The sequence below is a fragment of the Macrotis lagotis genome, chromosome 1 (assembly GCF_037893015.1).
Source record: "Macrotis lagotis isolate mMagLag1 chromosome 1, bilby.v1.9.chrom.fasta, whole genome shotgun sequence".
NCBI classification, from domain to species: Eukaryota; Metazoa; Chordata; class Mammalia; order Peramelemorphia; family Peramelidae; genus Macrotis; species Macrotis lagotis.
In genome coordinates, this window is record NC_133658.1 from 750,280,790 (window position 1) to 750,297,666 (window position 16,877).

At 37.8% G+C, this 16,877-nt stretch overlaps 1 protein-coding gene across 6 annotated transcripts in view; it reads left to right on the top strand.

Moving 5' to 3' along the window:
- PRDM10 (PR/SET domain 10) overlaps positions 1–16,877 on the top strand; it is a 150,567-nt gene that overhangs the window by 109,940 nt on the left and 23,750 nt on the right. For all 6 annotated transcript variants that reach the window (XM_074216304.1, XM_074216305.1, XM_074216303.1 and 3 more), the window contains exons 14-20: positions 5,328–5,507; positions 6,464–6,574; positions 7,750–7,950; positions 10,276–10,419; positions 11,114–11,284; positions 14,594–14,734; positions 15,975–16,152. In XM_074216304.1, coding sequence (XP_074072405.1) covers positions 5,328–5,507; positions 6,464–6,574; positions 7,750–7,950; positions 10,276–10,419; positions 11,114–11,284; positions 14,594–14,734; positions 15,975–16,152 — 1,126 coding nt within the window. The remainder of the gene's footprint in view (positions 1–5,327; positions 5,508–6,463; positions 6,575–7,749; positions 7,951–10,275; positions 10,420–11,113; positions 11,285–14,593; positions 14,735–15,974; positions 16,153–16,877) is intronic.

Below are 16,877 nucleotides of genomic sequence, written 5' to 3' on the forward strand. Positions count from 1 at the left end.
AACTTATAATGGATGTAAGTCTTCCTGATATCCTTACAGGATTATGCCATTCTTTTGACTTCATCTGTTAATGCTCTTGTTGGCCTGTGGCCTGTGGCCTTTTGTCTTTTCTCCTGACTTCCCAGTGAATGTTGTTTTGTCCTGTGACCTGCCTGTCTGTGGCCTCTGCTGCCTTTCTCAGTCCCCTTCCTACTTGCTCCTTCATCTTCCTAGGGTGTTCTGCATCAGCTTTTATCTAGGCCTTAGGCCTTTAGCTTCTGGCTTTGCTCTAGGTCTTCTTTAGCACTTTCCAAACCAGAGCCAAATTGAATTGCCAGCTTCTGCTTCCTCTCTTGTCTGTGCTTCCTCCTGCTGTGAGGAGAATCTCCTGGAACCCAAGGGCTTCAATGTCACCACCTGTCACAAAGTTGGGCATTGATGGAAGGCCCTGAAATGTCTATAATCCTCTCTTTCCCTCAATGAACTTCTCTCTAGTCACTGATACTGATTGAATGAAGTAAAAATTTTTAAAGCATTTATTAAGTGCTTACTATATATAAAGCACTGTGCTAAGTGCTGGGGACAGAAATAGAAAAGTAAGACAACCTCTGTCCTCCAGGAGCATACATTCTTTTTTTTTTGCAAGGCAAATGGGGTTAAGTAGCTTGCCCAAGGCCACACAAGCTAGGTAATTAAGTGTCTGAGACCGGATTTGAACCCAGGTACTCTTGACTCCAAAGCCGGTGCTCTATCCACTGCTCCACCTAGCCACCCCAGGAGCACACATTCTAATGGAGACAGCAGATATGGAAGGCTTCAGTTGCTAGTCAGACCAAAAGACCCTTAGCATGTAGCGGTAAAGCATATGGTAATGCCTCCTCTTTAAATGCCAAGGATTTTTCTTTTTGGGGCCTTCAGTAGCTGTGGGCTGCAGCAGCGCCAGGAGCAGTGGTTGGGCTGCAGCAGCTCCAGGAGCAGTGGTTGGGCTGCATCTCCATGGGGCTTCCAGCCATCCCAGAATGATGGCTGAGGATGCTGTGCTAGAAGCATTGCTCTTCCCAAGGCTCTAGAGTTTGGGGCCTGGGCTTTGTCAATGTTTGAGAGAAGATGGTGGTCAGGAGTTGGCAGGGATAGCTTGACTTGCTTGGCACACATTGCCTTCTGTTCTTCTTCCAGGCAGGCTTGCCTGCCCTGTGGGTGGCAGTTGGGTGGCAGTTGGTGGGGATGGCTGCCCCTTCATCCACAGGATACACTTATCCCAATGATGGCTGTGACATCTTGGCTGGAAGCAGGACTGGCTTTTCTGTGGAGTGCTGCCACTCTTAGGGCTCTTGTGCTTCCTTGCCTGTTGGTGGCAGTTGGTCAACAGTTGTTACCTGAACTCATTCTTCAATGGTTAGCATATTTCTACCCTGTTATACTCTCCCCAATTGAGTGATTCTTAATCCTTAGCTGTCATTGAACAAATCCCACTCCCTGTCCCCCACTTTTGCTGCCATATTCCTCTTAGACCCTCCCCCATCCCTCACCAGTGACCTACTCCATATCTGCCTTCCACTGTGCTCCCTGGAATGTCTGCTCTATAGTTAACAAACTTGCTTTCTTTTTAAATCTTTTCCTTTCTAACTTTTTCCATTTTCGGGTACTCACTGAGACCTGGCTTATGTCATAAGAACCCTGGCCACTCTTTCTAATACCAGTTATACTTTCACTCATACCCTTTTCTGTCCCCCAACTCACTGGTCATGGTGGGGGAATTAGAATAGTCTTTACTCCTTCTTGCCACTTCCAAACATTTTCCTCTATCACCACTTGCTGCCTAGTTACTTTTTCTTTGAGATTTATTCAGCCCATATTTTTCATCCAATCAAGTTTCTGGTAGCTATAAATGTAGTGATCTCAGACCTCTCCCAACTCCCTAACTTTCTTATTACTGAGGGCACCACTTTCATATTTGACTCCTCATACTTTCTCTCCCTGATTTATCCAATCTTTTGCCAAGTCTTGTCAAGTCTATCTTTCTGACATCTCATATGTGACCCCTTCTCTCTTTTGACACGTCTACCACCATGGTATCTCATCCCTAGACTATTACAGTAACCTGGTTGATCTCCCTGTCTCCCTGGTTGATCTCCCTGTTCTTTACCCACTTCAGTTTGTCCTCTATTAAGCTGATAAGTGATTTTCTTAGAGTTTGTGTCTGACCAGGTCTTTCCCCCAATCAGTAAGCTTCACTGGCACTCTTATCAGCTCCAGGATCAAACCTGAAATCCTCTAATTGATAGTCTTTCCCAACACATGTTTTCCTTTTCTAGTCATTTTACCCATTATTCTCTACCATGTATTCTAAGTTATGGTCACACTGGTCTTCCTGCCTTTTTCCTCACCATCTTCAGCTTCCATGCCCCCCCAACCCCCCCCCTTTTTTTTTTGCAAGGCAATGGGGTTTTAAGTGATTTGCCCAAGGTAACACAGCTAGGAAATTATTAAATGTCTGAGGCCTGATTTGAACTCAGGTCATCCTGACTCCAGGGCCGGTCCTCTATCCACTGCGCCACCTAGCCACCCCCGCTTCCATGTCCTTTCACTGGGTTTTCCTCATCTCTACTATATTCATTGCAATCATTACCTCCTGACTTCCCTTCAAGTCCTATCGTCTACAAGAACATTTTCCCAGTTTTCCTCAAATGCCAGTCCTTCTCTGAGATTATCTGCAGGTCTCTTTGTCTGCTTTGCGTGTAGATAGTTGTCTGCCTCATTAGACTGTAAACTCTTTGAGAGCAGAGATGGCTTTTGCCTTGCTTTGTATCCCCAGGGCTTAGCACAGTACTTGACTAAGTGATAGCCATTTAATAAATGCTTTTGGTGACTTACTGTCATCTTCAATTCAATTTAACATACCTCTGTTCAACTTTTACTATATTACATACAACATATTCTGCTAAGGAGTGAGAATAGAGAGGTGAAAAACATGTCCTCTGCCCTAAAGGGGAAGGTATAGTCAGTCCAGTGCTTCTAGTAGTGGGAGAAAACAAACACATATACATATAAATAATTAAATAGGTCTATGGGAAAGGAAAATTATGAAATCAATCTGGAAAAGTAGATTCTTACTATTTTAAGGAAGGTCTTAAGAGGTTAACTTTAAGGAGTTTGTAATTTATTCTGTAGCTGCTAGGGAGTCCAAGGGTTTTTCAGCAAGAATATAAGTGGGTCAGGAATTAGGTATTGGGAAGGTATTATTTTCTTTATTTAATCTTAATAATATTTTCAGTATTTTTTCAATTACATGTAAAGGTAATTTTCAACATTCATTTTTATAAAATTTTCTCCCTTTTTCCTTCTCTTTCCTCAAGAAAGTATACAATTTGATGTCAGTTATACATGAACAATCATGTTAGATTTTTTTCTATATTAGTCAAATTGTTTGAGAAGAATCAGAACAAAAGGGAAAAACAAGAAAAAAACAAAAACAAAAGTAAGATAAAGTGAAAATGGTATGCTTTGATCTACATTAACACCCCATAATTCTATCTCTGGATATGGACGGTATTTTCCATTATGAATCTTTTAGACTTGTCTTTGATCATTGTATTTCTGAGAAAAGCTAAGTCTGTCATGGTTGATCATCACACAGTGATGTTGTTACTATGTACAGTGTTCTGGGAGGACTATTTTGGATGGGTTAGAATGGATTGGAAAGGAAGGTGCCTGGATTTGGGAAGACTGCTCAGGCAATTGAAATAGATGAGATGTGGGATGGTGGCAATGTAAATAGTTTTGCATGTGATTAGAAGTTCTGAGTTTGAGTGAAGAAGATAGAGCAAGTAACACATATAGTAATGATAGACCTGGATGGGTATAGCAACTGGCTAGATCATGGTAGATGGTGGTGGTGAGAGAAGAAAAGACTGAAGCTTTGAGCCTCAGTATCTTAAGAATTTGATGATTAGTAAGGAGGTTAGGAACAATAACAGGTTTAAATAAAAATGAGTTCAAATTTGAATGTTTTTGCTATTTAACTTATGTCTCTAAAATTATGAGTTGATTGATTTGTTCCCTTGTTGGTCACATTGGTCTCTTCAAATCCATCATCTTTTTCCTCATCATATTAGTCTATTTGTATCATCAGAATTTCTGTCTTGAGAGCCTCCCATCATTTTGACTTGATTCCCTTTTTAGAATGGGAGCCTTTCTACCAATCGCCCCTGAACTCTGAATTCTGCCCTTCCAAAGTCAGGGTTACCATGAGATTATGCAGGTCTTCTCTTCCCTATCTTCCCTATATGACAGATATTTAGTTCATTTTCTCCTAAGGGTTGTCACTGTTTCCATTTCATTAATTTGATTCCTTTTTCCTAGTCAGCTTCAGCATCTTATTTTCTCAAAGTTGAAATCATCAGTTACTTTGATTTAGAAGGCTTTCTTGGTATTTAGTATTCTTTATTATCTTAAATTTATGAACCAGATGACATATAGTTTAGTGTTTATGGACCACATCAGAGAGAGACATATGTATAAAGGATTGCATTTTGTTTGTAAAAATATTGAAAATATTAAGATTGCAAAAACTCTCACTAGGTATCACAAAATATGCCTGAAATTTAGTAGTAGATGTTGTAGTTTTTAGGTTTTATGGAAGTCTTGACACAGTCAAGGTTTTTTCCCTTGGTCTTTTGAGTTCATTCTTATTTGCATGATTAGACCAGGTCTCCTCACTCCTTTTTGAGTGACCTAGAGTTTTGCATGCTCCATTTTACAGCTGATAGTATTTGTGATCTTAGGCAAAGATTTGATCTATTGGTTTCAATTTTTAAGTGTGTAAATAACAGAAATACTTATTTGCATCACATGATATGCTGTTGAATAAAGACTTGTGCTTGTGAAGATGCTTGTTATTCTGGAGAAAAATGAGGAATATAAATAATTTAAGCTTATCTCCTTTAGTATCTTTTTTATAATAACAGACTCATTCTCCATATCACCAGAACAGACTCATTCCCCATGTCACCAGAGGTCCTGTGATTAATAGCTAAAGCTTTCCCCTCAAAATCAATGTTCACACAACAGTTTATTTGATTCAAACCAGACCTCAGTTAATTGCCATTTTTGATAGAATAGTTTTCAGACACTTTGAACTAGTTTTTAGTGAGTTTCAGACTCTAACAATATATGCATCTTGTCTTTGATATTTGTACCTCTTCTCTTTTCCAGTGTCAGTCTGTCCATTAGCATATATTAAGTGATTTATATATATATTGGCCACTATGTTAAATAATAAAATTTGAGGTGTGGTTTTGTTACTTCATCTCTCTCTCTCTCTCTCTCTCTCTCTCCTCTTGAAACAGCGAAAAGACAAACTACGGGAGCATATGCAAAGGATGCATAACCCTGAGAGAGAAGCCAAGAAGGCTGACCGAATCAGCCGTTCCAAGACCTTCAAGCCTCGAATCGCCTCCACAGATTATGACAGCTTCACGTTCAAGTGTCGTTTATGCATGATGGGCTTCCGGAGGCGAGGCATGCTGGTTAGTGTTAAACCTGTGGGCCTCGTTGGTCTTCTAATCTCATTGTCAAAATTGTTTGCTCCCAGCAATGGTTTTTTGCATTCCAGCACTAAATTAATTTTATCTGCAGGTGTTCATTGTTTTCAAGGAGTACTGGAAAACTGATGGAAAAACGACTCCAGCCTTTTGCTTCCTTCCTCTTTTTTCTTTATTTCTTCCCATTTATTTTCTCCCTACTTTAGCTGCTACTATTCAATACTTGGTATTTCTTTCTACTTCTCTCTCTCTCTCTCTCTCTCTCTCTCTCTCTCTCTCTCTCTCTCTGTTTTCATTCTCTTTGCATTTTGTTTTCTTTTTGGATATCTTTTGATTTATTTTCCTTTTGCCTTTTTTATTTGTCTTTCTCTTTTTGAATTGTTCTCTCCTAGATGTAAAATATTACTGGGGGAACCTTGCCTCTCAAGGTAGGGTATATGAACCCTGGTCTCGGGAAAACAACTGGATAGACATTCTGTGGCTGAGAATTCATTACTGACCTTATTACACTTGCAGAAAATGATGTTGCCAGGAGGCAAAAAAAAAAAAATATGTGGTGGCATTTAAAATTCAGAGCCTTTATATCCTCCTCAGTGTTCTCAGAAGGACTGGTCACTAAATAATGAAAGATAAGTTTGCTTCAGGAGAGTTCACCAAAGGAAATTCATGCAAGTGTAATTTTGCTTTCTCCAACAGCAATTCTTTCAGCCAACGACTGTTAATGGGATCCACAGTGACCCAGTTCACCTTCAGCAATTGGCTGCAAGTGAGTGTTAACCCCTTGGGGTCAGATGGGTCTGGTGCTGCTGGTTCTGACCAAATGCATTAGTGTGTTTGTGCATTGCTTCAGAGAACTCCAGCTCCTAGTGTCCAAGATCAGAGATGTTCACTCACCACTGGTCCTAAGAGGATCTCTTCTCTCTTTTGCTCTCTCCATTTAGGTGAACCATTTATCAAAGAGGCACCCAGATATGAAGATAGAAGAAGTGCCTGAGTTAACTCTGCCTATCATCAAACCCAACCGTGATTATTTCTGTCAGTATTGTGATAAGGTAAAGGAAAGATACCCATCCTAGTAGGCTCTGTGGGAGCCTTGCTTGCAGCCAGTTTGTCTGCATGTACAAATATATGAGTGCTCCTAGCAGATGGTTCTCTGTCTCTGAGTAATTTTCCATACAGAAATGAATGATCAAGATATTCTCACTTTTAAATGAATATTTTTATAAATAATCACTAAACTTACTCTTCTTTTAGTTCTTCGAGAAGGGCAGAATGTTGCATATTAAAACTCTTAGTGAAAAAGTCCCAGTTTTACATTCATTTTAAAATCATGATTAAAAAAAAGTGAGCTGATTGATCTCTTCTGAGAATGAGCTTTATGAACCCTTTCTACCATATATGGTTTTGGGACTTTGTGCATTGGAAAAACTGGGGGGGGGGGGAAAGGACTTACTTTCATAAAACACTTGTGTGTGTGGAGTTAAGATACCTTTTCAGTTTTTCTGGTGAACACTGCATTGAATTTTTTTAAAATTTAATTTAAAAGTTTTATTTTTGTGTTGAATTTCTATAAAAATTTTATTTATTTCACATTGAGTTTCAAAGAAAGCCTTCACCAAATGATAGCTTGAAAAAGTCTCATCATGAAGCATGAAAGGGGATCATTAGATTTGCTATTTTTTGTGGGGGCTTTTGAACATGACTTTTGTCATCTGAGAGCTGCAGTCATTAGCCAAAAGACAGAGCTAGCTATGGGAAGCAGAAATATGTAAGAGAATGAGAGAAATGCATTGGGAGTCAGAAGAAGCAGACTATAGGTAACTAGTTGTGTGAGAATAAGTTATAACATTCTCTGGGACTCAGTGTTTTAATCTGTAAAAAGAAGGGACTGAACTAGATGATAGCTTAAGTCCCTTATAGTTTTAAAATTCCATTTTTCTATGTATAGAGAGTTGTTTTCTGTTTCTTTGTAAATAGCCTCTCAGTCTAGACTATTCACTGATTCTGCCTTTGTTATATACAAATTCAGGGAAGTTGAACATATCTAATTTGTTATGTTCTGATTTATATTATGTTTTCATTACAGTTGTTCATAGATTTTCATTGTCAGTACATAATATTATTCTTATTTACTAGATATCAGTAATTGAATGGGCTTATTTATATGTTTTAAGGAAATAGTCTCGAGATGTTTATTACAGTTATGTTAAATTACTCCTTTCTACAGGTTTACAAAAGTGCTAGTAAGCGGAAAGCTCACATTTTGAAGAACCATCCAGGAGCTGAGCTCCCACCAAGCATCCGGAAACTTCGTCCTGCTGGTCCTGGAGAACCAGATCCTATGCTGAGCACCCATACTCAGCTGACTGGCACAATAGCTACTCCTCCTGTCTGTTGTCCCCACTGCTCCAAACAGTACAGTAGCAAAGTAAGAGAGATTAGGAATTTTTTTTTTAATTTTAAAGATTTTATTTATTTTGAATTTTGCAATTTTCCCCTTAATCTCGCTTCCCTCCCCCCACCCCCCCCACAGAAGGCAGTCTGTTAGTCTTTACATTGTTTCCATGATCTAATTTGAATGTAATGAGAGAGAAAAATCATATCCTTAATGGAAAAAAATAAAATAGCAAAGTTACAAAGTAGCAAAATTACATAATAAGATAACTTTTTTTTTTTTCTAAATTGAAGGTAAAAATTTTTGGTCTTTGTTCAAACTCCACAATTCTTTCTCTGGATACCGATGTTATTCTCCATCACAGATAGCCCAAAATTGTCCCTGATTGTTGCACTGATGGAATGAGCAAGTCCATTAAGGTTGATCATCACCCCCATATTGCTGTTAGGGTGTGCAATGTTCTTCTGGTTCTGCTCATCTCACTCAGCACCAGTTCATGCAAATCCTTCCAGGCTTCCCTGAATTCCTGTCCCTCCTGGTTTCTAATAGAACAATAGTGTTCCATGACATACATATACCACAGTTTGTTAAGCCATTCCCCCGTTGAAGGATATTTACATAATTTCCAATTCTTTGCCACCACAAACAGGATTGCTATGAATATTTTTTTACAAGTAATGTTTTTACCCTTTTTCATCATCTCTTCAGGGTATAGACCCAGTAGTGATATTGTTGGATCAAAGGGTATATGCACATTTTTGTTGCCCTTTGGGTGATTTATTTTAACTTCAATATTTCTCTCTGTCTGTCTCTCTCTCCCTCCCTCTCTCTCTGTGTCTCTCTTTTTCTGTCCCTGTTTGTCTCTCTGTCTCTTTGTCTGTCTGTCTGTCTGTCTCTCTCTCTCTCTCTCTCTCTCTCTCTCTCTCTCTCTCTCTCTCTCTCTCTGTCTGTCTCTTTGTCTGTCTGTCTGTCTGTCTGTCTGTCTGTCTCTCTCTCACTTCCTCTCTCTCCCTATCTATCTATTGTTAATGCCAGGGTCACACTAGAGTTTCTGAAATTTCTTATATCCCTGGTTAGCTCTTCCTGAATTGGATAGGAAAAAAATATTCCTGTAACTCATTTGGCAGAAGAAATTGTCCCTGAAGCCAGAGGCTGCTTACAGCTGGGGATGTAAAGAGAAAATTCAATTTGGTGCCTGGACTGGTGAGACCCAGACAGCTCAGAAGTAGGTACCTCTGCAGTTCACCATCCAGGAAAAGAAATGCAAGATGAAAGCCAAGAATAATAGGACCAAATAGAATATAAGTGCATTGGAAAAATCCTGAAGAGGACTTAAGAACTATTAGGAAAATGAGAGCTCTCTAGTAGTCTTGATTCCATAGAAGGTAAAGTACATGGGATGAGTTGTCACAGTGCCTAAAGTCAAGTTCCAGCTCTGACATATACTAACTAGTCCACCTCAAGCAAATCACTTACAACTTTCTGAGCCTTGATTTCCTTCTCTGCAAAATGGGAAAGATACTTGCCCTCCCTATTTAACAGAGTTGTTAGGAGGATCAAATACACTCTAGACAGGGGAGGAAAACTTTTTAAGTGTAGTACAGATGTAAGGGGATTATGGTACTGATGAGAATGGTGATGCCAGATTGATTTTGCTTTTTTTTCTACTGGTTCTTGAGTTTTCCTGTATTTCACAGGAAATTTTATGTCATCAAAGAACAGATTTATTTACAGGGGACCAAGCCAATGTTTTCCAAAGTGACCTGGTTCTGGTATGGGAGGTATCTGGAAGGTTGGAGAAGGCTTGAGGTTGCCAAAGATGGAGAGAGTGGCAGGTCCTCTGAAGGGTTCTGGCCTTGCCATATCATTTCCTTTTTTTTTTTTCCTTTCAGCCCTATTTGTTTTTTCCCCCTCTCCAAAATGTTATTTCAACATTGTTTTGCTCCTGTCTATCCTATGCTAGTTCCTTTCAGTAATTTTTTTTGGTAATTTTTCTTTCCTTTTTTTTCCCCCAATTACCTATGGAGATAGTTTTCAGCATTCATATTTTTGTAAGATTTTTGAGTTCCACATTTTTCTCTCTCTCTTTCTTCCCTCCCCTCTCCCCTTAACAGCACATAAATTCTTATAGGATATAGATTCTGTTGAACAATGACAGAACTCTCAGACTCTATAACAGATTATCAGACCCCCCAAGGGGACCCCTAGGGAATTCAGTATGTTTCCTCTCAGCAGTTTTTAAAAAGAAGGGTGATAATGGAAAATGAGAGTAGCATTTAGGAGATTTAAATGTGAAAATTTGAAAGTGATTTAAGCCATGCTGCCAATGACTCTTTTACCCCTTCTCAATTCCTGCAGACCAAGATGGTGCAGCACATCAGAAAAAAGCATCCTGAGTTTGCCCAGCTCCCTAATACCATACATGCTCCACTAACAACAGCTGTCATCAGTGCCACTCCAGCAGTCTTAACCACCGATAGCGCCACTGGAGAGACTGTAGTGGTAAGGACATAACTATTCCAAATCTTATTCTTCTCTCAGTGTCCATTACTTATTTCTTACTGTTGCAATAGACACTTAATAAATGCTGTTTTTCATCAAACATGAATATCATTTCATGGTAACATGTCAGAAGTAATCCCAGTGGTACTTTGGTCTTAGAATCTAGCATTTATGGTTGTTAGTGTGCCTGGGACTGGATCATCCGCTTATGTTTTCAAAGACTTTCTTCTTTCCAAAGAGGGAGCTGCAAGGGCCCTTTGATCCTTGACTCTTCATTAGTAACTATTAGTGTCATTTTCATGATGCTAACTCTTTCTGTTCTTACCCTCTCCTAGATTTCTACCTAGACTCAGGCTTGGATTAGAGCAGGGGTGGGGAAGTACCAGCCTGCAGGCCATTTGTTCTGGTGCTGTCACAGCAACTTCAGGCAGGACTCAAAATTCAATACTTCTAGGAGCTTTTTAGGGGGTGAATTAATTAAATATATGACCAAATATAGCAGGCAAATGATGTCATAAATATCCAAATAGCCCTTGACAGAAAAAAGGTTCCCCACCCCAGTATTGAGAACCTATAAACTATGAGATCTCTTTGTGAGGTCAATTAATTGTGTTTTAGTAGGTTTTCCAGAGCCCTGAAATTATTCTAAAGTCATGAAACGTTACTCATCCATGTTTTATGTACTTTTCTTTAGACAACAGATCTGCTGACTCAAGCAATGACAGAACTGTCTCAGACTCTTACAACAGATTATCGAACCCCACAAGGGGACTATCAGAGAATTCAGTATATCCCTGTATCACAGTCTACAAGTGGTCTGCAGCAACCTCAGCATATACAGCTTCAAGTGGTGCAAGTAGCCCAGGTTCTGTATATCATTTATTCTATTTTCATCTTCGGTATATTTCTGTTAAAATTACTACTAGTAGGCTGCATTACTAGTAGGCTCTGTTTCTATCTTTGGCATATTTCTGTTAAAATTACTGCTAGCAAGCTCAATTTTCACTTGTCAGATTGACATAACCATTAGAAATTTCAGTCTATAAACTGGACCCAAAATTGGAGGCCAATTCCCAGGGCAGAGACTGGATTCTGAGAGAGCATTCTTTTGAATGTGATTCAAATCTGTGAGGTAGATAGAAAAGAAACATCCTATTTGATTTCCTTTAGGGACTTGTCTGCTTTTAATAGTATGTGTTGAAAAGTTTTGAGATCCTGTTTCTAACACAAGGTCTTTCTTAGAGGTGGAAAGGAACTTTTTACACCCTGAGGTCCCACATCCCTTCCAGTTTCTTTAGCAGAGGATCATCCAGCCTCTACCCAAATATTCACAATGAACAGGACACTGACTACATTCCATGGTGTTCCATATTTCACTTTTGGACAGTGCAGGTTTCAACAGTTTTATTGCATATGAGGCCAGTAATTGTTGAAGTGGCATTTGAATGAGCTTGTGTATACAAATCTTTCCTCTGAATATTCATTCCCCAGAGACCTAGTAAATTGTAGGGGCAGAAACACCTGAGTTCAAACTTGCCTCAGATTTGTGCTAGTTGTGGCACCCTGGGCAAATTATTTATCTCTGTCTGCCTCACTTGGAAAATGGGGATAATGAGATCACCTACATATTTGGGATATTTGTGAAGATGAAATGAGCTAATATTTATACATCATAAATGCTAGATATTTTTATAATGAATTGATCAAGGGTTCATTTGATGATCTGGTTTATTGAGGAGTTGTAAAAAGCAGTTTTGGTCAGGTTTCAGCAGTTCAGGTAAGACCTTGGTATGGTACAACCTCTGTATAAGAGATTATTTAGTAGGCCATTTCTATAATGTGGCAGGAGTCATGTGAAGAAAACCTATCAGAGTTTTTATTATACTGACTGACTTGAGGAAATATACTTAAGACACAACAGAACAAATTTATCTCTATTTGAAATGCTGAAAATACCAAGCCCCGTAATAATCACGGAACTGCTGTTACCTACATCTTGTTTGACTGGTGACCACTTTAGACTCCCATCTTGACTCTCTAATGGATTATTATTATTATTGTTCAGTCTTTTCAAGCACGTCCAATTCTTAGTGACCCCATTGGGGATTTTCTTGCATAGACTGGAGCGGTTTGATATTTCTGTCTCCAATTCATTTTACAGAAGAGGCAACTGAGGCAAAGAGGAGAGTTAGGTGACTTGCCCAGGGTCACGCAGCTAGTCAGTTGCACATCTGAGGTCACATTTAAGCTCAGGCCTTCCTGACTCCAGGCATGGCCCTCTCTCTATCCACTCCGCCACCTAGTGGCCTAGTGGATTACTAGTTACAAGTAAATAATCTCTCCTTCCAGACCTTTTAATTAGAAAAAAAGAAATGAAAGACAAGAAACTTTGATCCCTATGAGCTTTTTCATTCAGTTTGGGAGTAGGTAGAAGCTGATAATTAGGGGTTTTATTTATTAATTTAAAAAATTTTATGAAACTTAAAAAAATTTATGGATTAAATATTAAATAAATAATATTTCTGTATTCTTAGTAGGAGAGTAAAAGAAAATTGTGCATGAAACTGTGGATCTCTGTTATGTACACCTTGCTTTTCATTTTAAATATATAATAAATTCAGCATGTAATTGTCAAAGCTATTGTGATTGTTTGTGATTGTTTCCAGCTTTCCTTCTTGGTCTTTTGCTCATTTAAAAATACTTCAGTGACTTTTCCTGTCTTTTCTTTGCACTATCTTACCCCTTTCCAGGCTTCTCTCCAGTATGGGATAAAAAGAAAAACAAAACTTTTGTAACATATATAAATTTGTTACAAGACTTTTGTTTTGTGAATATATATATATATATATATATATATATATATATATATATATATGAAATTCTCACATTGGCTATGTCTAAAAATATCTCTCTTCTGTATTCATTTTATGTACATCATCATTCTGTCAGGAAGTAGGAAGTAATGCTACATTCTTCATCCTCTGAAATCATGGTTTGATCATTGCCTTGATCAGAGTTTCTATGTCTTTCAGAGCTGATTTTTTTTCTTTTCAATGTTGTTATTGTATTGTTCTGCTGATTCTGCTCATTTCACTTTGTATTACTTTATACTTATCAGATTCCTCTGAAATTATCTTTCATCATTTTTTACAATTCAGTAACATTCCTTTGCTTGCCTATACTATAATTTGTTTAACTTTTCTCCCATCAGTGATCTCATTCTTAGTTTCCAGTTATTTAAAATAACTAAATGAGCTGCTACAAATGCTTTTGAGCATATTGTTTCTTTTCCTCTTTCTTTTATCATTTTGAGGTATAAATCTATTAGGTGGTATTGGTGGGTCATGGGGAATATGCACATATACTATGAATTTTTGGACCTAACTCCAAATTGTTTTCCAGAATGGCTAGATCAATTTACAGAACAATAATGCACTGATGTGCTTATTTTTCTATAGTCCATCCCATTATTGTCATCTTTGCTACTCTTATGGGTATGAAGTAGAACCTCAGAATTATTTTAATTTGGATTTTTCTAATGATTAGTCATTTGAAATGATTTTTTAAATATGTTTATTGGTAAGTTGGATTTCTTCTGAGGAAAACTGCCCATTCATACATAGTTTTTGACTATTTATCTATAGCAAAATAACTCTTTTATAAGTTTGAATCAGTTTTACAAATTTGAACCAGTTTCTTAGATATTATGGTCATGAGACCCTTATTATAGAAAATTGTTGCAAAAAATTTTTTCCTGTTTAACTGTTTTCTTCTCATTTTAACTGCATTGCTTTTGTTTGTGCAAAAACTTATTAAATTTTGTGTCATCAAAACTGTCCATTTGATTTTCTACAAACCTCACTATCCCTTATTTGGTCCTTTCCATTCAGTATAACAGAAATTTGTCTTTAGTGCCCACCAATTAGTAATATTAAAGTTATATGTAATAAAAACCTAATTTCCTATTCAAATAATCACTATTCTCTTTCATACTGGCTTTCTTGACTTGGGTATAGAGCTCTCAGGTGACAGGACATTGAGGTATAGTTGAAGTCCTCTGTCACCTTTATAGTTTTGGATGGACATTTTTTTCAAACTGAACTATATATGTAAAGTGGCTTTCCTTATTTTTCAGCAAGTATTTAATTTCTGGGATTGCCTTGCTTTCCTTCAGGCCACTTCACCTCATCAGTCTCAGCATTCAACAGTGGATGTTGGTCAGCTCCATGACCCTCAGACATATACCCAACATGCTATTCAGGTGCAGCACATCCAGGTCACTGAGCCTACCACCCCAGCTCCATCTTCATCCCAGGTAACATTCTCCATATCTACTCACTAGGGTGGTCAAAATGAAGATGGCTTTAGAGTCCATGAAAAAGTAATGAGGTGGAAGCGATACCTTATCCAATTTTGGCATTTTTGGATCTCATTTGACATGATTATGCATGAGGAATATTGGGTGTCTTTGGATTTTATTTAAAGAACCTAGCCACTTATTTTAAGAGCCTGATTGACTCTGAGACGGTGGACAAATTTAGGTGTGGTCATTTACTTTTCCTAATAAAGATGGTCCCTGTAATAGTGGACATCAATTCTTCAAAGATCTGTAATTTTGTGAATATGGATGTTCCCAGCAACACAGATTGTTCTAGAAAATGGACTTTTGAGGCTAACTGGGGCCAAACAAATCACTCTTTAGTGAAAATGGTAGTGAGCTTGTCTGAATGAAGGCCAGTCCTAAGAAAAGAGATATGCAGGCTATCACTAGGACCATACTGGAAGGGGTTAACTGCTTTAGTAGGATGCCAGAGCTAATGTTCTACTGGTGTGGATCTTTAACAACTTAAGTTCACAACATAATGAGACAATAAAGCAAACCTTTAGTAGAAGTATCAAAGGATATTGTAGAGAAGAATTTATCTTTTGCTTTTGAATGTTTTTTTGCTGTGTTGTGCCTGGATTCAGGTAGACCTGAGTTCAAATCTCACCTCAGATACTGTCATCTTGGGCAAGTCATTTAATCTGTCTGCCTCAGTTTTCTCAACAGTAGAGTAATAGTACCTACCTTACAGAGTGCTTGTGAGGATCAAATAAAATATTAGTAAAGCACTTAGCACAGTGCCCAACACAATATACTTTCAGTAAATTTGTGTTCCCTTCCTCCCTCACCCTCTGGCTGATTGATAGTTTCTCCATTCTTTTTCACAAGACATGAAGATTCCTTGAATGTGTGTCTGTGCAAAGCTGTTTTTGACATAGACAAGTCACTTAGCTTCAGTTAATGTTTAAATAACTTAACCTCTGATGTCATTTTACCCCAGTAATGAAGATAGTTAAATTTTCAGTTTTTAGAAACTCTAAAGGATATGAAAGATTTATTATAACTCATTGTTTATTATTAATTATTTTTATTTAACCAAAATTAATATTGCTTGAATAGCTCTGTATTTTCAGCAATAATTGTCATTCATATTGAATTTTTAACTTAGAAATTTGTGTTATGAAGCTGTGCTGGAAAGCAAACTAATATATTCTTCCCTGCTGGATTCTAGGTGGCTGGTCAGCCATTGAGTCCTTCTGTCCAGCAGTCTCAACCAGGGCTTAGCCCTTCTCATATGCAAGCCAACTCTTCCACACAAGGGCAGACCCTCCAGCAGCAGCAGCAGCAGCAGAGCTCCTCAGTACAGCACACATATCTACCTAATACCTGGAGCTCCTTCCGTAGCTATCGTGAGTAATGATAAAGGAATGATCCTTTGGCATTGGAGCTGGGCTCCTCTAACTTTAGTTTAAGTTTTTGATATATTTGGACTTCTAGTGGGCATCTGTGGATTCTTTCAATTGATGGCTTGTTGCCTGTATTCAGAAATTCTGGTTAATTTTGTGTTATTTTCTACCTTATGGTAGAAGAATTTGTTTGTCATGTTCTTTTAGGTAGCATTCTTAAGTCATTTAACTCAGTACATCCTATTTTCAAGGTCAGATTTGTTAGATTACATAGAATTCATGTGTTCTTTTAATATTGTTGTGTTTAATTTCTCTTCTGTTGGTGTTTTTTGTTTTGTCTCCCTCTCTGATAACTTCTCTTCTTTGGGGGAACTTCTTCATCATGTGTTCAAATTTTCCTCCTTTGCTATTTATCTCTATTTTAAAATTATGAATTGAGAGCTCTTTTTTCCTGATTTCTTTTATGAAGTTTATTTCTCTTTTGAACCTTCCAGAATTTCTTGCTGCCATTCCATGATCAATGGAGAGTCTACAGGATTCTGATTATTTAACAAGATTGACTTTCTTTCATATTTTAATATTTGTTTAGTATGTTTTTTTTAACTTTTACTTATTTTCCCTTTTAAGATTTCTATCTCTTAATTTCCATGTTGTTTTTATTTATACTTTCTTGATATTTTGATTTTTTTCCCCTTTCTTTACTATTCATTGTTTGGCTTGTATTCTTT